At 49.7% G+C, this 21,092-nt stretch overlaps 1 protein-coding gene across 4 annotated transcripts in view; it reads right to left on the bottom strand.

Moving 5' to 3' along the window:
• Positions 1 to 8,556, bottom strand: part of CYP4F124 (cytochrome P450 family 4 subfamily F member 124) — a 30,371-nt gene extending 21,815 nt beyond the window's left edge. The window contains exons 1-6 of one of the 4 annotated variants that reach the window (XM_070246531.1): positions 7,939 to 8,530; positions 5,394 to 5,538; positions 3,553 to 3,695; positions 2,188 to 2,241; positions 1,970 to 2,097; positions 11 to 132 (exon numbers count right to left, since the gene is read on the bottom strand). In XM_070246531.1, the coding sequence (XP_070102632.1) occupies positions 11 to 132; positions 1,970 to 2,097; positions 2,188 to 2,241; positions 3,553 to 3,695; positions 5,394 to 5,538; positions 7,939 to 7,990 (644 nt within the window). In that variant the 5' untranslated portion in view covers positions 7,991 to 8,530. Of the gene's footprint in view, positions 1 to 10; positions 133 to 1,969; positions 2,098 to 2,187; positions 2,242 to 3,552; positions 3,696 to 4,538; positions 4,809 to 5,393; positions 5,539 to 7,938 lie in introns of those variants that run through there. The other 3 variants (XM_070246530.1, XM_070246529.1, XM_070246532.1) reach the window with 3 other exon arrangements.
• Positions 8,557 to 21,092: the final 12,536 nt, after the last annotated feature.

Below are 21,092 nucleotides of genomic sequence, written 5' to 3'. Positions count from 1 at the left end.
AAGGACTCACTCCTGGCAGTTGCTGTCAAAACTGAAGACACATTTCTGCAGACTGTCGAGGGTCATGAGGCTGATGTGCTCAAACATGTCCAGATGGGCACTGCCCTCCGAGGCCAGGCGTTTCCACTTGGCCTGGACAGAGAAGCAGCAGAGCCGGGGCTGGGATGGGCCTCCCCTCAGCCCAGCCCCAACCCAACACCAGGACGGGGTCCCCAGACCCAGCCTCTTGGCCCCAGGCACCTGTCCTGTGGAGGACCAGGCATGAGCAGGAGTGGACGCTGTTGCTGTGAGGATATGAAGACCCCACGGCTACGGGTCAGGAGACCTACATTCCAGTCCTGGCTCTGCCTGCTACACTCTGTGCACCCTTGGCCAGCTCACGGCCCCCCTCTGGGCTCCACTTGCCATCATCAGTGACAGGTCAGATGACCTGCTTTGGTGTCAGACAAACCAGGTTGGAATCCCAGCTCCACTTGTTAGCTCACTTGCCGTCTGTGTAAACTCGAGCAACTCCCTAACCTCTTTCAGCCTCAGTTTCACCATCTGTAATGGGGAAAAAGAATCTCCATCTCACAGGGACATGAAAATTAAATTAGACAACACACATCATGGAATTGCCATGTAACTTCTAGCATATAGAATGTGCTCAATAAATGCTAGCTTTCATCATCTTATTGTTATAAATTGGCTAGGAGACTGTCCCCTATGTTGGTAGTGGTAGTCCTCCATGGGCCCTGAGCACCCTGCACATTCTTGCTGGGTATGCCAAAAACACAAGGCCCTGATGTTCTTTACCTGGGCCATTTCTCAGAGTTGTTTTTGCAGCAAAGAATGTGATGGGAAGAGGAATTGTCTCCCCCCGGGCACATATCAGGCTTGCTTCCAATTGCTATGAAACTCACACAGTCCCTAAACCTAGTGCTCCTCCTGTGCATTGCAACATACTGCATGAGCAGGCATCTGTGGAAGCCCACCTGTTTCCTCCTCATGGGATTTGGGGACTTGGAGGAAGAATGCAAACCAACAATAGGCACGTGCCATTTGCTGAGCCATGAGTAATAAACTGTCCTTTGTCTCTAGTTCAGGAGTCTCATGTCTTCTGGCAGGATCCACAAAACACTAACGAGCCTACTTGTCAGCTCCCAAGTATGGAAAAGTCCCAGGCACTTCACAAAACCCCCACCTCCAATGCTTCACCTCCCTACATCCACCCTTTGCAACATGACTATGAACTTCCATGAGCAGGAGGAGCCCATTTCACCACCCTTCACTCTGGGCTGGCCTTTGGACTTGCTTTGGCCAATGTGGTAAAAATGATGAGTGATCATCCTAAACCTAGAGCTCAAGAGGCATTGCAGCCTCCTCTCAGCCTCTCAGAACCTGGCCTCTGCCGTGTGAACAGCCTGAAATGCCTTCTGGAGGGAGGGAACCACACGAGAGGATTGTCCCAGCTGAGAGCATCCTAGACCAACCTGCAGCCAACCAAGCCCCAAACACGTGAGAGGACTGAGCCCAGAACAGCAAAGTACCTGACCCACAGCTGATCCCAGATACGTGAGTGACCCCATCCACGTCCAGAAGAAGCAGCTCACTGAATCGTAGACTTGTTAGCAATAATGAAACCTTATATATTGAAAAGTGGCTTGTTACTCCATATTCAGTATTCAACATGCAATGTTCATCACTATCATCAACAGTGTCTCAGGATTCCAAGGCTTCTGAGAGGGAAACATAGAAACTAGCACATGAGCACCTACTATGTGCCAGGGACATGAGTCCGTTACGTCGTCTTGACCACCCTGCAAAGTGAGGCTCATTATCCCCAGTTTACAGCTGAGGAAACCAAGGCTCAGAAAGGAGAAGCAATGGCCCCAAAGCTACCCAGAAGAGCCAGAATTCCAGACAAGATGTCTCTGAGCCCCCATTGCCCCCGAGGCTCCAGGTAGGAGCTTGGGTTCAAGAGACTCACATGCATGATGTTCACACTGTCATTGAAAATCCTCACGTAGGACTTCAGGATGTTGAAGTGGAAGGCGGGTGTCAGCATGCGGCGGTGCCTGCTCCACTTGTCACCGCCACTCAGCAGGAGCCCATCCCCTGGTAGGGGCAGCCACAGAGAGTGAGCAAGGGAGGGCCTTCCCCTGGGCCCCAAGGTTGTCCCCAATCCCCTCACACACAGTTACTCACCCAGCCAGGGCTTCAGGAATCTGTAGAAGACCACGTCCTTGGGTGCAATGGCAGCTGACATGAGAGATAAGCCATCAGGGGCCATGGAGAGGGGGAGGGGAGGGACTTTTGAGACAAGGTGGGGCCCCAGCCAGGGGTCTGCATTCCCCCTCCAGGAGCAGCATAGCAGAAGTGGGGGCAAGGGCAGAGGAAGATGGGAGGAGGGGCGAGGTGAAGGGGGAGCACACCAGGCTGCAGCACAGACTAGAGCAAGGGCAGAGCCCACTGACACACCCCTACGTGCTTAGATGCATCCCAACATGGCACAACATGCCCCAGAATGGCTCAGCATGGCTCCTACAGGTTCCAACATGTTCTAAACACCCGAGCACAGCCCAGCACTCTACAAAATGCCTTCACAGGGACCTAGGACACTGTGTCTACCCAACACTCTCTCAGATCTCCTGGGACATCTGACATGGCCCCACCATGCACTAACATATCCTCCATGAAACAACATGCATGACAGACCCTGACATCACACAACGTGCTGTGACATGGACCAGAAGACAATCTGACATGACCCCAGCATGTCCCACAGAGAGGACTTAAACATAGTCCCATTAATGTTACAGACGTGGACCAGACTTGACCCAGAAATATCCTAAGACCGGCCTCAGACAAGACTCACATAAGGTCTCAGGCATTTCTCAGAAGGACCCAGGTCCTAGAGCTCAGAAAAACCCCAAATGTGGCCCAGGCATGACCAGCAAAAGGACCAGACAATCTCAAGTGGCATCAGACAAGACCCAAACAGACTCCGACATGCCAGGAATGTCCTTGGCAACAGCCGAGCCACAGATGTGACTGAGACCATCACCATTTGACCCAAGGAGTAAACATGTACCAGCCGTAACCAAGTGTAACATATACCAGGTGTAACCAAGGGTAACATATACCAGCTGTAACGAAGTGTAACATATACCAGCCGTAACCAAGTGTAATATATGCTAGCCATAACCAAGTGGAACATGCACCAGTTGTAACCAAGTGTAAGATATACCAAGGGGTAACCAGGTGTAACATATGCCAGCTGTAACCAAGTGTAACATACACCAGCCAGAATAAGTGTAACATATACCAGCTGTAACCTGGACCCAGGTGGAAACGCAGATGTGACCAGATGTGGCCATACAGCAGACATCACACAGACACAGCCTCAGTGTGAGCAGACACGACCAGATATCAGGCAGGTGGGGATCCAGGTAAGACAGAGGCAGTGTCATCTCCACCACGGCCCCTCCTGTCTGCACCAGGTCGCCTGCCCAGCTGGAGGCAGCACAGAGAACTCAACAGCAGGCAAGCTGTGGCCTTCAGGGTGTCTACCTGGAGCAAAGAGCACCGGCTTGATGCAGGTAGGGTGAAAGATGTGGATGACCACATGCCAGGGCCCCATCCACCAGCAGCACACGTCCCCATAGGTCCTCGCCAGGCCCTGTGTACAGGAGACCTTCCTCCGAGCTCCGAATCTGGAGAGGAGCAAAGAGGAACTGAACCACTCTTCCAGGTGGCCAGAGGGAAGGACCTGCAGGGCAGAGACCCAGACCTGAGCCCCGTGAATCCCACCCAGCAGCTCATCCTCCTCCTGGGATCCCTCCCCGCACCTTCCATACATGACAACTGAGGTCCCTCAGTTACAGGGACACAAAGGGTCTTTCCCCATTTGTTTTTGTTTGTTTTTTCCTGCTTTATCTCCCCAAACCCTCCCCCCCACCACCGTACACACTTGTATATCTTAGTTGCAGGTTCCTTCCCCATTTGAACCCAAAATCCGTGTTCACCTGACTTCTCTCCTATCCCCATTTTCCGGATAAGGAGACTGAGGCTCTGAACGATATGAACTCACTTGCCCACAGCCTTCCAGGTCATAAGTGGCGTGCCTGAGACCTGACCCCACATCTGTCTGAATCCAGGGCCTGAGTTCTTAACCTTCGAACTGCCTTGAACCCCAGAACAATAGCTCTGAGAACCCTATGCCTGCCTATCTGGGCAATCGGAGTCACAGTGACTGCATGAGGAACTGGTCCTGTGACCTAAGCCAGGCAAACTAAAGCGAGTCCTGCAGCTCTTCCTGGAACTGTTGGGAACGAGCTCGTGTTTCCATGGGAGCTGAGCTTCTGGGACTCATCTTGACCAGCGTGAGGGTGAAGCCAGCACAGAGGGACACAGAACTAACAGACGAAGACCGACTCCTGATGACACTGTCTGAGACCTGGATCCAGCCGCACCTGAAGACAAGATCCCTGGCCTGAACAGTCAGTCGATTCCCTTTCTTTGCTTAGACCATACAGAACAGACGTTCCACCACTCACAGCTGAAAGAGACCCTGGCAGCCAGAGAGCCGGAAACCTGCCCAGAGTCGCCCAGCATTTTGGTGTTGGAGCCAAGGTCCCTGTCGGCTGCTGCCTGTTCCCCTGTTCAGCCTGGTCCATCTGGAAGTCAGAAAGGCAGGGGGGCAGCAGAAGGGAGCCTGGCTGGGGTGGGGTCCGCTTGGGACAATTCCTGGGGCCTGGAGCAGGAGGGCCATGAGCTTGAAGAGGACAAGCCACAGGAGGGAGTAGAAGGAATCAACCCATCAAAGGTGGACGTCATGAAAATAGCAGCCCAGATCCTGCACCAGCCTCAAGCCCTCAAGCTCTGGCCTGGGGGTGGGCGGGGCTGAGGCCAGGCCTGGCGGGGGGCCTCGGATGCTATCTTGCCCACTGCACCCCTCTGCCCTCTGCTTTAGAAAATTTCTGCTCGTTGTTTCAGACCCAGTTGCAGAAACTCCTGCTCCAGGAAGCCTTCCAGCCTGACCCAGCAGAGACCTTGCTTCTCCTCTGGGCTGCCTCACTCATCTCCCTCTGGCCCGTTCCTCACCACTCAAGGTCGGGGATCACTCTGTCTAGACCTGTCATCTAAGAGTGAGGATCCCCCAGGACAGTGACTTGCATTGAGGCCTCTTGGGGCCCCAGGGGTGCCCAGGACAGCAGGGCAGGGGGCAAACAGCAGTGGAGGGAGGATTGGTGAAATGGGGGTTGGTGAAAACAGGAAGGGAAGAGAAAGACAACTGAGAGGAGAGGGGCAGAGGGCCAGGCTTCTGCAGGGGCTGCACAGAAGCTTGCAGGGAGCAACTAGAAGCCCTCGGATGCACCACGGCGCCACCACCACAAGCTCTGCGTGGGTACCTGAGGCGCTGACGATGGTCCGGACCATGTCGGGGTGGCAGAGAGTGACAAGGGGCATGACGGGGCCCATCCAGGTCACAAATCCCTGGGGGTAGTTGGCCACCAGCTGAGTTACGTCTCTCAAGCCCTCCTCTGTCGGAGGAAACTGCAGGCAAGGAGGGGCCGTCACTCCCCAGAAGCAGCCATGGCATGTGCCCCCTGCCACCACCTGCAGTGGACACTGTGTCCAGATTCTGCATGCATGGGGGAATCCCTGCTTCCTGCTGCTCCTTTCCTCTCAGGGCAGGAGGGTCCCTGAGGCCTCTCCAAGTCCCAAGGGAGCAACCAGGGCACAGGGAGAAGGCACGCTCTGCACACAGAGGCCGACCTTGGCTCCAGAAGATGGATTTCCCTCATCCTGAGAGTGGTTGCAGCCCCGGGGTGGCCACAGGGGGAGGTGCTCAAGGGGGAGGTTTGTGGGCAGCAGGGTGGACTCAGGACTAGACCCAGGGACTCATTCTCACATCCTTTAATGTGCTAACCTGTCCAGGGAATGGTGATAGCTTTGCAGACTAATGATCTTTCTACCCTGGCAGACCCCAGGGGAGAGAATGAACTCTAACGGTCAGTCAAGAGTGTGGCCAGCAACTATGCAAACCTTCTTGTTATGAGCTTCTGGGCATGCGACATGCTGTCTGTCTCTCTCTATCTCACAGTGCATCCTGTCTGTCTCTCTCCTCACACTACATCCTGTCTGTCTCTCTGTCTCTCACATTGCATCCTTCTGTCTATCTGTGACAGCGCGTCTTGTCCATTTCTCTCTTACAGTGCATCCTGTCTGTCTCTCTATCTCTCACTCTGCATCCTGTGTGTCTCTCTGTCTCTCATAGTGCATCCTGTCTGTCTGTCTCTCACAGTGCCTCCTGTCTGTCTCTCTATCTCTCACAGCGCATCCTGTCTGTCTGTCTATATCTCACAGTGCGTCCTGTCTATCTCTCTATCTCTGACCTTGCCTCCTGTCTGTCTGTCTATCTCTCACAGTGCGTCCTGTCACTCTATCTCTCATTACATCCTGTCTGTCTCTCTATCTCTCATCATGCTTCCTGTCTGTCTCTCTATCTCTCACAGTGTGTCCTGTCTGTCGCTCTCTCACATTGCATCCTGGTTTTCTTTCTATCTCTCATAATGTATCCTGTCTATCTATCTCTTCTGAATCTATGGACACATACACATTTTCGAAATTGCAAATGAAAATACTGAGACCATATACTCCAAGAGGAGAAAGAGTAACATGTGGCTCCTCATAATGTGAATTCTCTAGTCCATCTTGCTGTCCGTGGCTGACAAATACCCCCAGCTGGTCCACGCAGGTGATCATAACTCATTTTCACCTTTATACCCCCTCCAAGTTCCACAAGGACCTGAGGGGAGGATTCAAACACTAGTAATAACTGATCCAGAGAGGGAGAGTCACTCAGCCAAGGCAACAGAGCAAGAGGGGCTGGAAGACGGAAGACTGTCCATGACGAGCCCCCACATCTGAGCCCTCAGAGAGGGAGGCAGACCTGCAGGAACCACGGCATTCCCGCTGCCCTGAGGGCCCAGAGAACATCCCAAGACCCAGAATCCGAGGAATGCCTCACAATGAGCTTTGGAACATCCCTGTTCTGAACTTTGTCACGAGAACAGTGAAATCACAGGAAGTGCTCCCCTGAGCTGCAGCTCTCGCCCCAGGAAGGGAAGGAAAGCTGTGCTCATCCCTCAGCTGGTCCAGAGGACGGAAGGAGCGGGTGGTCAGCTCTGGCCATGACAGAGAGGGGTGAAGGCACGTTCTCCACCCAGGTCATCAGCACTTGTTGTGAGCGCCCACTGTCCACCAACCCCTGCGCTGGCCCTGCCATGTCTGCTCCCAGAGCTGCCATCAAGGTGGAGAGATAGATAATAAGTACTTGGACAATTAATGTTTAGTTAAGCATGAGCAGGACCAAGTGAAGGTCAAGGCCTGGGTGTGGGCAGGCAGTGGAACAGGCCTCTGAAAGGGAAGTGAGTGGCCTAGTTCCTCCAGGTTGGACAACGGGGCCCAATGGGACATCTTGAGGGGGAGAGTCAGATGAGAGGAAGGGGTCCCAGAAACGGGTGGGGAGCTGTGCCCAGTGGGTGGGGGTGGGGAGGACTAGCTAAATCCTGTGGGGAAACTGTAGCCCAGCGTGAGCAGACTCAAGAAAATGGGCCAGGCAGAGTGGACCCTGGACAGTGCCCCCAAGGCCATCTCAAGCTCAGCGGTGGAGACTGGGAATGCCAGGGGTCTCGCTCTGTGCAGCCCTCCCTGGGAGCCCCTCAGAGCTGCACTAATGCATCCAGAGCAGGCTTGGGGTGGGGGACAAGGATGTGGCAAAGGCCTGGGATGGCAGAGCAGAGGAATGAGTGAGTGAGCAAGGAGGGGCCGCACAGGCCTTCATCTCACTTCCACTCTCCTAGACCACAGCCCAACCCCGAGCCCCTTTCCCGACCCCTCAGGAAGTCCACCCACCCTGACGCCCCAGACCCCTCCTGCTGCCACACTCACCAGGCCCAGGTGACCCAAGAACCAGTTCCGTTTGGGGGGCTGTGGAAAGCATCGTAGGCAGCGAACAATGTCATAGAAGGTGTAGGTCCAGACCAGGATGCGGGCCAGGAGCCAGGAGACCCCAACCAGCAGCAGGAACAGCCACAGGGAGGCTGCCACGGGCCCGAGTCCCAGCCAGGACAGGCTCAGCTGCGGCATCCTGCAGGGCACACGGGGTGGAGGGCAAGCTCCTGGGGCCCAGGAAAAGCCAGGTGTTGGTGAGCTTGACGCAGAGACGGACAGCTGACAAAGAGGGCAAGGACCAAGGGTGTGAGGGACAGGACAGGGAGAGGCAGGAATGGTGAGGGGTGGGGCCAGGGCAGGGAGGGCTCAGAGAAGGGCACAGAGAGGGGAGGGGGTCCATGGAAATCCAGAGGAAGAGGAAGAAAGAGACAGAAAGACAGACAGATAGAGACACAGAGAGAGAGAAGCAGAAGATAAAGAGGAAGAGAGACTAAGGAGGAAAGGCACAAACTGAATCAGTGGGAGGTTTCCAGAGGCTCCAGTTACAGGAAGTCCAGGGCTGCTTGCTCCCTGGAGCCACCCCTGCCGTGGGCAGTGCCCTCCCCACTCCAAGCCGGCACCTCCTTCCCTGGACCCCAGCCCACACCTCCTGTCTGCAGCTGCACACAGCCTCCTCTCCCCTGCTCCTGGGAAGTCTCTGCCCCTGGACCCTGACCTGGGGAGGCTGGCAGGGCCAGGCTGTGTCAGCCAATCCCCACGGACCTGCTTACTTCCTCTCTACCTGGCCACAGGCCCAGATGGAGGTCGGGGGAGGGGAGCCAGTGTTGTCAAGAGAGGCCTATGAACCAGCTCAGGGTCACACACCATGGATGCTGGCTCCTCAGTACTCAGCACCTTTCTCGTGGGCTGGAGGGCGAAAGTTGCTGGGCGGGCAAAGGTGTCTCTGGGCCCAAAGTTTACAGCCCCGCCTGCCCTTCCCAGTTCAGGGTGTAGAAGATGAAAGTTTGCATTCGAGAGTTCAGGTGCCAGATGAGCAAGGCCAGGCCAAGCCTTGTCCCCACACATCTCCTGGGCTATTGTCCACGTGAGGGACCAGGTGGGCATCATGCACTGTTTCTCAGTGAAGAATCAGGAAGTTCAGAGACAGGGAGCCTCTGGCCCCAGGACAGCACAGCCTGGCAGGAAGCCAATACCTGCCTCCAGGCAGCCCAGGGCCTATGTTGCGACATGAGTGCTGGGAGCAGGAACAATGACACCAGCCTTGTGGGGATCACCGATACGAGACTCTAGGGTAAGGAGCCCCGTCAGGCGAGGGCACGTGGAGGAGTGGGGGGTGAGGCTGCAGGGGTCGTGAGAGCACGGGGTGCAGACAGCGGAAGGCAGAGCTGAGAGAGCCTGGGTGGAGTCATGCCCGTCCTCACTCTGACTGTGGGCTGTGCCGGCCCTCTCTGGGCTCAGGGTTCCATCTGGGAAACGGGATGTCAGATGAGGGCCTGAAGGGGGCAGAGGAGGGTTCCACAGGAAGGTGAGCAGGATGAAGAGCCCCAGAAAGACAGAATGAAGGGAAAGGGCAGGTAACTAGTCCTTGTGCTGCTGTGTGCCAATACTCCACGTAAAATAGACCTACTCTGTGCAGAGGATGGTATGTAAAGGGTGCCTACTATGTGCTGGGTATCTCACAAAACATCCCTATAGCCAGTCAGGATCTCTACATAAAGCATACCTACTGTATGGCAGGTATGCTATATAAGGGGCATGTACTGTGTGCCAGGTACTCTCCACAAAGTGTGCCTACTGTGTGCCAAGTGCTCTACATAAATCCTGTCAACAGTATTCCAGGTGTTCAAGATAAAGCATGCCTACTATGTGTTCAAGACTCTCCATAGGGCATGCCTATTAAGTGCCAGGTGCTCTACATAAAGCACATCCATTACACACTGGGCATTCTACATAAGCACGCCTACTGTGTGTTGTGTGCTCTGTGTAAAGTATGCCTACTGTATGTGTCAGGTACCCTACATACAGTAAACCTATTCTGCCCAAAACACTTTACATAAAGGGTGGCTACTGGGTGCCAGGTACTCTAGAAAAAGTATACCTACTATGAGGCCATTACTCTACATAAATCCTGTCTACTGCATGCCAGATGTTCTACATAAAGCATGCCTACTGAGTACCAGGTATACTACGTTAAGTGTGCCTACTGTGTGCTGGGCACTCTACATAATGCATCCCTACTGTGTGCAGGGTACTATATGTAAAATGCTCTTCCTGTGTGTCAGGTGATCTACGTAAGTTAAAACTACTGTATGCCAGATGTTCTCCCAGTGAGATAAAGCATCACGCTCCCCTAATCTCTGGGCCAGCACCCTGGGATCAGGCAGAGACCCAGGTGATGCATCTGCATGAGGGAAGATGCCTATTTAACTGAAGAGTGAATGGAGGCACAGAGTGGGCAAGCCTCGAGCCCAAGTTGCATGGCTGGTCATGCTCCCATGCCCAAGCCTTTCCCTCTGCCATGCTGCTCCACCCCCACTCGTAGGGGACAATGCCCCATTAATCCAGGGACATTTGTGATGGTGGAATCAAAGGCAATGCGGTGACCCCAGAGGGGACATCTTGAGGCCCTTGTGTTACCCCGTGAATCATCCTCCCACATCCAGGAGGCACCACCCAAAGGATCTAGTTCTCCCCTCCTGGGCCTCCCCTGATCCTGTCCAGAAGAGCCCTGTAGGATGGTCTCAGGTGAGGAACTCAAATGATGGGGCTCCTGGCAGAGCTACAGAGCGGGATGGTGGGGGAAAGACAGTTCCCCTGACACTGGTGGGATGTTGGGGAGACCCCAAACCTCCCTCTCCCCATCCCACTGGCTGGGGGATTCAGGTCCTAGAGCTCTCAGTGCAGTGGGGTGCACCGTCACCCCAGAATCTCCTCCCCCTCACTGGGGCAGACCACCTGCTGGCAGATCCATCCATGTCAGGATCAGGGGGACAAGGCCAGACAATGATAAACCAGGCAGAGTCTTGGGACACACAGGAGAAAGGGTCCTCAGTGCCCAGCGGTGCTCAACTCACTGCGGACCTACTGTGTGCCAGGAATATGCAGGCAGCCGAGAGCAGGAATGGTGGCCACCACCAGTAACTGGCAACAAGCCACTGAAGCTGTTTTAAGCCCTTTAGACATATTACCCACTTTTTTCATTTTGTGGATGAGTAAACTGAGGACGAAAACTATTGAGTGACTGTCCTAAGTCACAGAGCTGGTGGAGCCAGGCTGTGCACCAGGCTTCACACTGGGTGCCCTGAGCCACTAAGCTGTGCTCCTTCATGTCTGTAAATGGGCATTTAGTTAGTGCCATCTCCCCCAATGTGGGAATAATCGAAAGAGACAATGCACATAAAACACACAGGGCAGAGGAAGGGCCTAACAAATGCTCCTCAATGTGATTGTCATTGCTACTGTTGTGTCATGTAATCATCCCACAGCCCTGCAGTATCGCGTTCGTGAGCCGATTTTTCAGAAGAGGAACTGGAGGCTCAGAAAGATGAAGCAACTTGCTCCAGCCACACAGCAAATTAGGTAAATGTGACATTGCAGGTGACAGCACAACTTAGCACATAGGTGCTCATTAAATATCTGGGGAAGAAGAAAGCATTGCAGCCATGAGCTCTAAGGCTCGGCTCTTCAAAGTGTGGTCCTCAGACCTCCACCATCGTGTCACCTGAGAGCTTGCAGGAAATGAAGAATCTCGTGCCCCCGCCCGGAATGCTGACTCAGAATTGCATCTAAGTAGATCCAGAGGGGAATTGTGCACACGCCTTCAAGTTTTAAGAAGTGTTGCTTTAAGACCCTTGAGTCCGGGTGCTGTGAGGGATGAGGGAGGGGAGCACCTTCACCCCTCTGATTCTCAGAGTTTTTTTCAGTTATGAAATAAGGAGAAATATCTATACCTCCTGGGGTTGTTCACGCATATGGTATATGTCTACCGAACACCCATTGAGTGCCAGGCCCTGAGGATGCAGCAGTGAGCATGGCAGACACTGTCCCTGCTGCCAAGGAGCTCATGCCCAGTGGGGAGATGGACACCAGTCAAATAAATGACCAAGGACGTATCAGACAGTGATAAGCAATGGGCCTGGTGGAGGGGTCCTACCTTAGGCCAGGGGTCAGGGTGAGCAGAGATCTGAGTGTACAGAGAAAGCCTCCAAAGGCAAGCATGAGGTGGGACACCCAGGCTATGCGAGAAGGCAAGTGGAGTCTTGTCCCTTTGACACTGGGGCTGAGAGCACTAACGCAGGAGCTTGTGCCATTGCTCCTTGGGAAGCCCAAGGTGGACAGCAAATCCAATCCCACATTAAAGCTATAAGTGAGTGTGGACCTTTCACTGGCCATAGCAAGGACTCAAATCTGGGCAGGCCTCTGCAGCCATTAGGAGGGCAGGGTCTGGCATCCTAGGGCTCCCCCCCTCCTGAGTCAGGTGACAGCAGGGGAAAGGAGGCCAGCATGGCAGGCAGGGAGCCTCACGTGGGGGTTTCTGTTCTGAGCCTGGGGAGGCTGGAGCATCCGCAGTGGTTTCTCATTCAACACAGAATGTGTCAGCTGCCAGATCACAGCAGCCTGGCTTATGGAATGTCCCCCAGCCAGTGGTGGAGCAGGGAGCCATGCACAGGAAGACAGAGGCTGGCTCTTCTCCAGGGTCCCTCCACCCCACCCAGAGCCAGGCAGGGGGCATTCATGCGACAGACAAGTGGTGGTGGTCACTCTGTGAGTCTCCAGCTTCAGGCACCACCTGTCACCCCTCTGAGCCTCAGTCTCCACATCTGTAAAATGGGTCTGAGAAAAGCTCAGTGTTGAGTAATGTCAGCATCATGGTGGAGTGAGCCATTCCCTTCATCTCTCCCCTATGAGTTACAAGCAGTCAGACATCCAGTGACCCACAAAGTACTCCCTGCTTAGCACACCACAACAGCTGAGTGATCCATGCATCTATACATCTGAAGGTGGCCAGATGGGGTCTCCAAGAGGCAGTGAACCTAGGAGGGAAGCCCTTCCCCTTCCCCAGGAACAGCAATCCAAAACTGTATGCTCATATCAGCGGGCACATCAGCACCCACAGGCTTCAAGGGCAAACACAGCACATGTGGCTTGGCCCATGCCCCCCAGTGGTGACAGGTGCTGCACACATCCTGAGGCTCCAGGACTCAGCAGAGCTGGAAGCCCGGCCTCTCCACCTTTCCCTGCAGTGACGAGGTCTTCCCAGCAGTGGGGATGCAGAGATATCAAAAACAACAAGACATCAGCAACCTCAGAGGCACAAGCAGCACAAAGAGGGCACTGATGGTGCTTCTAGTAGATAGAGTGGAGGGTGGAAAGTGCAGGCTCTGAAATACAACCAGAACAGCTCAGAACCAAAGGAACCACAGCCATGCTCAAATAAGAAAGATGGTTACTGACAAATGCACAGGCAGAGGACCGATTCATCAACACCATGAAGAAAATACAGTAAAACGGCAGAACAGAAGGAGAACAACAGCTCCTCAGAAAACAAAATTGAAGTCAAAGAAGATGATAATCTACCTCAAGAGAATTCAAAATAGCTTTCTTAAAGAAACTCAATGAATTACAAGAGAAGTCCAAAAGACAGTTCAACGAGCTTTGGAATAAAGTTAATGACCAGGAGGAATACTTCACCAAAGAGTTTGAAGATCTAAAATCAACCAAACAGAAATTCCAGATATGAAGAACACAATTAGGGGGAAAAAATGATATAGAAAGCATAAAAAATGGTGCAGAACTTATGGAGGCGAGAATCAGTGAGATCAAAGATAGAAACCTAGAATTGATCCAGGTGGAAAGGGAAAGAGAACTAAGATTTTGAGTTGCTTTACAAATTTTGGTGCTCCTGTGTTGGGTGTGTATATTTTTATAAGTGTTATGTCTTGGTGGAGAGTCCCTTTTATCATTATATACTGTCCCTCTTTGTCTTTCTTTATCTGTTTTGCTTTGAAGTCTACCTTGTCTGATATTAGTATAGCGACACCTGCTTTCTTTTGTTCATTATTAGCTTGGAGTATTGTTCTCCATCCCTTCACTCTGAGTCTGTGTTTGTGTTTGGGGCTGAGGTGTGTTTCCTGGAGGCAGCATATTGTTGGGTCTTGTTCTTTGATCTATCCTGCCACTCTGTGTCTTTTGATTGGGGAGTTCAATCCATTTACATTTAGAGTGATTATTGAGATGTGGGGGCCTACCACTACCATTTTATGTCTTGTTTTCTGGTTTTCTTCAATTTCCTTTGTTTCTCGTCCCATGGTTTAATCTGTTCTGATGAAGAGCTGCTACTCTCTGTTGTTGTCCTTCTACTTATCTCCTCTGCTCTTGGTTTTGTAGCCCCTTTCCTTTTTTTGATTTTTCAGGAATAAGGGTTTTCCTGTGGATTTCCTGAAGAGGAGGTTTTGTGGCAATGAACTCCCTTAATTTTTGTTTATCTGGGAAAGTTTTTATTTCTCCATCGTATTTGAAGGATATTTTCGCTGGGTAGAGAATTCTTGGCTGTAGGTTTTTGTCCTTCATATTTTTGAATATATCATTCCACTCTCCTCTAGCCTGTAAAGTTTCTGCTGAGAAATCTGCTGATAGCCTGATGGGGGTTCCTTTGTAGGTTAGTTTCTTTTGCCTGGCTGTCCTTAGTATTTTCTCCTTGTCGTTGACTTTTGCTAGCTTCACTACTATATGCCGTCGGGTTGGTCTTCTTGCATTGATAAAGTTTGGAGATCTATTGGCTTCTGTCACCTGAAGATCCATCTCTCTCACCAGATTTGGGAAGTTCTCAGCCATTATTTCTTTGAATAGGCTTTCTGCCCCTTTCTCCTTCTCTTCTCCCTCTGGTATACCTATAATCCTTACGTTGCATCTCCTAATTGAGTCTGATAATTCTCGGAGAGTTTCTTCATTTCTTTTTAGTCTTACTTCTCTCTCCTCCTCTGCCTGCAGCATTTCTATATTTCCATCTTCCAAATTGCTAATTCTTTCCTCCATATTATCGGCCCTACTGTTCAGTGCATCTAGATTTTTCTTAATTTCCTCTATTGTGTTCTTCATTTCCAGTATTTCTGTTTGGTTCTTCTTTGTCGTATCAAACTCTTTTGTGACATAGCTCCTGAACTCGTTGAGTTGTCTATCTGAATTCCCTCTTAACTCATTGAGTATTTTAATGATGGCTGTTTTGAAGTCTTCGTCATTTAGGTTATATATCTCATTTTCTTTGGGATTGTTTTCTGTGTATTTGTTATTTTCCTTCTGTTCTGGAGATTTAATGTGTTTTTTCATATTGCTTGATGTTGTAGATTTGTGCCTCCACATAGAGATAGAGTTCAGTTGCTCCTTCCACTTGTTTCTGCTGGTGTGGTGGGGGAGCAGCTGTTTATACTGCACCAACCAGGAACCCTATCCACAGCTGCTAACTGGGCCTGGGCCCCTCCTCGTAGTCACAGTGGTCCTTTGGATTCCCTCTTCTGCCGTGGGGGCCGTCACGGGGGGGCTTCAGGCTGCTGGTGCCTACTGTTGCAGCCCACCTAGACGTGCTCCCTCCTTGGGGTCTACAACGGTGTTATGGGCTTTTCCAGTGGCCAGGGGTAGGATCACTTATATTTGCTGCTCCATCACTGTCGGCACCCACAAAATCTCACTTGTCCACTATGGGTCACAGCAGAGCTATTGGCATCTTCTACAGTCTGTGGTTAGCTCACCTAGCTATGCTACTTTTGTCCAGGGGTCTTCCAGCCTTGTGGCTGCTGGATGGGTGCTCTCTACTAGTGCTGTGCAGAGGCTTTCCCTGAGGCTGCTGTGAGCCTGTAGGGTTTTCCCCTAGGCTACAGAGCTGGGTCGCTGGAACTCCACCCAGCCCCAGTCCTGTTCCCCAGAAACTCGGGGAGCCCTTTGCCCTGTCTGGGGGATAGCCGGAGATCCTGATTTCAGTGGTAGCTGGTCAGCTGCTGCCCTGCCTGATATTCTCCTCTGCGGGACCCTCCCAGTGTTGTGGATGCTGGGCGTAGCCCCTCCACTAATAGCAGACAGAGAGTTTTGTCTGCTGCCCAGGCAGAACTCTGGAGCTTCCCCTCTGGGCCACAGAGCCGGCCTCTGGAGCTCCCCCCAGCCCCAGTCCTCTCCGAGATCTCCGGCAATCCCTTACCCCACGGGGCGGGCAACGGCAGCTGGGGGTCACCTCGCCCTCTGGGATGCTCTCTGGGACTTTCCCGGAGTTGTGAATGCTGGGTGTGGCCCCTCCGCTAATGGCAGACAGAGAGTTTTGTCTGCTGCCCGGGCGGAACTCTGGAGCTTCCCCTCGGGGTGCAGAGCCAGCCTCTGGAGCTTCACCCAGCGCCAGTCCTCTCTGAGATCTCCGGCAATCCCTAGCCCCACAGGGCGGGTAATGGCAGCTGGGGGTCACCTCACCCTCTGGGATTCTCTCCGGGACTTTCCCGGAGTTGTGAATGCTGGGCGTAGCCCCTCCACTAATGGCAGACAGAGTTTTGTCTGCTGCCCGGGCGGAACTCTGGAGCTTCCGCTCCGGGGCACGGAACCGGCCTCTGGAGCTTCACCCAGCCCCAGTCCTCTCTGAGATCTCCAGCAATCCCTTTCCCCACCGTGCAGGCAGTGGTAGCCAGGGTGCCGCCATACCCTCAGTGACTCTCTGGGACCCTCCGGGTGCCATGATCACTAGGCGGGATCTCCCCGCCAATGGCAGGGCGAGACTCTCCCCGCAGGCTCAGGTGTGTAACTCTAGAGTTTCCCTCTGCGTTTAGGAGTAATTGCGGGGGGGTTTAGGTAGGGTTCTGGTCATCTGTTTCCACCATTGCTCCTCTGGTGTGTGCTCGCTCCTGCCCTAGGTGTGTGTTGATCTTCTGGGGGCGTCCGTTGGAAGAAAGGCGCTTGCAGGTACTAGGCTGTTCAGTCGGGGTCGGAGAGTTTTCACCTATCTCCACATCCTCCCAGAGGGAAGTCCGTCCGCCTTCCGATGTATAGTCGCGTGGGTCTCTCAGACGTCCTGAGATATTGTCTGGATATCCTTTGTTAAGCGATGAGTGTCCAAATAATTGTAGACTCGAAGGGGGAGAGACAAAGAGGACTACTCATGGCATCATCTTGGATCCTCTCTCTAAGATTTTGAGAAAATGAAGAAATACTTTGAGAAATACTGACTCAATTTGGAAAAGTAACATCAGGATTATAGGTATCCTAGAGGAATAAGAGAAGGAGAAAAGAGCAGAGAGCATATTCAAAGAAATAATCACTGAGAACTTCCCACACCTGGGGAAAGAACTGGACATACAAGTACATGAAGCCAATAGAACTCTTAATTTACATCAGTGCAAAAAGACATTCTCCAGGGCATTTCGTATTAAAAGTGGCAAAAGTCAATGATAAAGAGAAAATATTAAGGACAACAAGAGAGAAGAAAATAACCTACCAAGGAACCCCCATCAGGCTTTCCGCAGATTTCTCGGCAGAAACCTTACAGGCAAGAGGAAAGTGGAATGATATATTCAAAATACAGACAGACAGAAACTATCAGTCAACAATACTCTATCCAGTGAAATTATCCTTCACATATGACAGAGAAATAAAAGCTTCCCCAGACAAACAAAAGCTGAGGGAGTTCATTGCCATGAGACCTGACTTACAACAAGTGAGGAAGGGAACCCTCCTACCTGAAACAAAAAGGCAAAGGTTTACAAAGTTTGGAGCAAGGAGGTAAATAGACACAAAAAATCAAAAAATTGCAGCTCTCTGTAAGAAGAGGTTAGACAACACTTAATTATAACATAATGGATAAAGGGAAAGAAAGTATCAAAAATAAATATAACCACCTCAATTTGGCCACAAACTCGTAACACAAAAAGAATAATTTGTAACAACAAAATCATAGAAGTGAAGAGGAACGAGATGGAACCAGCTAGGCTGATGGGGATAAAAGGCTATCAGAAAATGGACTATTTCAACTATGAGATCATTTGTACAATCGTCATGGTAACCAGAAAACAGAAAATCAGAGCAGCGTCACAAATCATAAATAAAGAGGAAACTGAGTAAAACATCACAGAAAAACACCAAACTGAAACGTCTGACAGAAATACAAGGGAAAATAAACAACGCAAACATAGAACAACCAGGAGAAAAAGATAAAATAGCAATATCAAGCCCTCATAATTCAAGAATAATTCTAAATGTAAATGGATTTCATACACAAATCAAAAGACACAGAGTGGCTGGGTGGATTAAAAAACAAGATCCAACAATATGATGACTTCAGGAAACAAATCTCAAATCTAAACACAAACATAGGCTCAGAGGGAAGGGATAGAAGATGCTGCTTGGGGTAAATGGCAAGCAAAAGAAAGCAAGTGTTGCCATACTTACATCAGACAAAGCAGACTTCAAGATAAAAAAATAACAAGAGAAAAACATGGGCATTATATAATGATAAAAGGGAGATTTAACCAAGAAGATATAACATATTAATATATATACACCCAACACAGGAGCAGCGAATTATACAGAAAATATTAACAGACCTAAAGGGAGAAATTCACAGCAACGCAATAGTAGTAGGGATCCATTAACATCCCACTTATGTCAACGGATAGGTCATCCAGACAGAAAGTCAACAAGGAAACAGTGGCCTTAAATGAAACACTAGACGAGAAAGACTTAATAGGTATGTATAGAACATTCCATCCAACAAGAAGAGAATACACATTTTTCTATAGTGCACACAGAACATTCACAAGATAGATCTTACATTGGGAAATAAGGTGTGCCTCAATAAATTCAAGAAGATTGAAATCATAAAGTGTCTTTTCCAAACACAATGCTATGAAACTAGAAATCAACTAAAAGAAGAATGCTGGAAAAGTCACAAATACGTGGAGACTAAGCAACATGCTGCTGAACAAATGTTGGATCAATGAAGAAATCAAAAAAATTAAAAATACCTAGAGACAAATGAAAATGAAAACACAACATACCAAAACTTAGGTGATGCAGCAAAAGTGGTACAAAGAGAGAAGTTTATAGCAATACAGGCCACCGTCAAGAAACAAGAAAAATCTCAAACATTACACTATACCTAGAAGAACTAGAAAAAGAACAACAAATGAAGCCCAAAGTCAGTAGAAGGAAGGAAATAATAAAAATCAGAGCAGACGCAGATGAAATACAGACTGAAAAAACAATATAAAGGATTGATGAAACTAAGAGCTGGTTCTTTGAGATGATAAACCAAATTGAAGAAGCCTTAGCAAGACTCCTTAATAAACAAAGAGAGAAGACTCAAATAAGTAAAATCAGAAATAAAGAGCAGAAATTACAATGGATACCACAGAAATACAAAGGATTATAAGAGAAAATATTATGAAAAGCTACATGTCAGCAAACTGGAAAAATGAAAAGAATTGGATAAATTCTTAGTAACATACGACCTCCCAAAATTGAACCAAGAAGAAATAGACAACCTGACTAGACCAATCACCAGGAAAGATATTGAAACAGTGATCAAAAACCTCCAAAAAATAAAAGTCCAGGACCAGACAGCTTCTCCAGTGAATTCCACCAAAACATTCAAACAAGATTTAACACCTATCCTACTCAAACAATTCCAAAAACGGAAGAAGAGAAGATACTTCCTAATTCATTTTATGAGACCAACATCACCCTCATACTAAACCAGACAAGGACAACACAAAAAAAGGAAAATTACAGGCCAATATAGCTGATGAAAATAGTTGCAAAAATCCTCAATAAAATATTACTAAATTGAATACAATAATACGTTAAAGGGATCATACACCAAAATCAAGTGGGACTTTTTTCAGGGCTGCAAGGATGGCTCCACATCCACAAATCATCTGATGTGATACACCACATCAACAAAAAGAAGAAGAAAAATCACGTGATCATCTCAATAGATGTAGAGAAAGCATTTGACAAGATCAAACATCATTTATGATAAAAACTATCGATAAACTGGTACATTCTTCTCCAGTGAAGAAGGAACGTGCCTCAACATAATAAAGGCTATATATGAAAAATTCACAGCCAACATCATACTCAGTGGTGAAAAACTGAAAGCTGTTCTTCTAAGAGGAGAAACAAGGTAAGGATGCCCACTCTCGCCATTCTTTTTTTTTTTTAATTTAACTTTTATTGAGCTAATGATAGGTTACAATCTTGTGAAATTTCAGTTGTCCGTTATTGTTTTTCAGCCATGTTGTGAGTGCACCCCTTCACACTTTGTGCCCACCTCCCACCCCACTGTTCCCCCGGTAGCCACTAATCTGTTCTCTTTGTCTGCATTTTTAAATTCTTCATATGAGTGGAGTCATACAGATTGTCCTTTTCTATCTGGCTTATTTCACTTAACATAATTCCCTCAAAGTCCATCCATGTTGTTGCAAATGGGAGTATTTTGTTCTTTTTTGTGGCTGAGTAGTATTCCATTGTATATATATACCACAGCTTCTTTATCCAATCATCTGTTGATGGGCACTTAGGTTGCTTCCACGTCTTGACTATTGTAAATAATGCTGCAATGAACATTGGGGTGTATAGGACTTTTGGAATTGCTGACTTCAAGTTCTTTGGATAGATACCCAGTATTAAGATAGCTGGATCATATGGTAATTCTATTTTTAATTTTTTGAGAAGTCTCCACAGTGTTTTCCATAGTGGCTGCACCAGTTTGCATTCCCACCAGCAGTGTATGAGGGTTCCTTTTTCCCCACAACCTCTCCAACATTTGTTACTATTTGTTTTAGTCATTTTTGTCATTCTTATGGGTGTAAGGTGATGTCTCAGGGTAGTTTTGATTTGCATTTCCCTGATGATCAGCGATGATGGACATCTTTTCATGAGCCTATTGGCCATCTGTATATCTTCTTTGGAGAAATGTCTGTTCACGTCTCCTGCCCATTTGTTTTAACTTTTTATTAAGATTTTGGTAGTTTACAACCCTGTGAAATTTCAGTTGTACATTATGGCTAGTCATGTTGTAGGTGCACCACTTCACCCTTTGTGCCCTCCCCCCACTCCCCCTTTCCCCTGGTAACTACCAATCAGTTCACTTTGTCTCTATGTTTAACTTCCACTTAGGAGTG

The sequence above is a fragment of the Equus caballus genome, chromosome 21, assembly GCF_041296265.1.
Source record: "Equus caballus isolate H_3958 breed thoroughbred chromosome 21, TB-T2T, whole genome shotgun sequence".
In the NCBI taxonomy this organism is placed as follows: Eukaryota; Metazoa; Chordata; class Mammalia; order Perissodactyla; family Equidae; genus Equus; species Equus caballus.
This window is presented reverse-complemented; position numbering and strand designations above follow the sequence as displayed.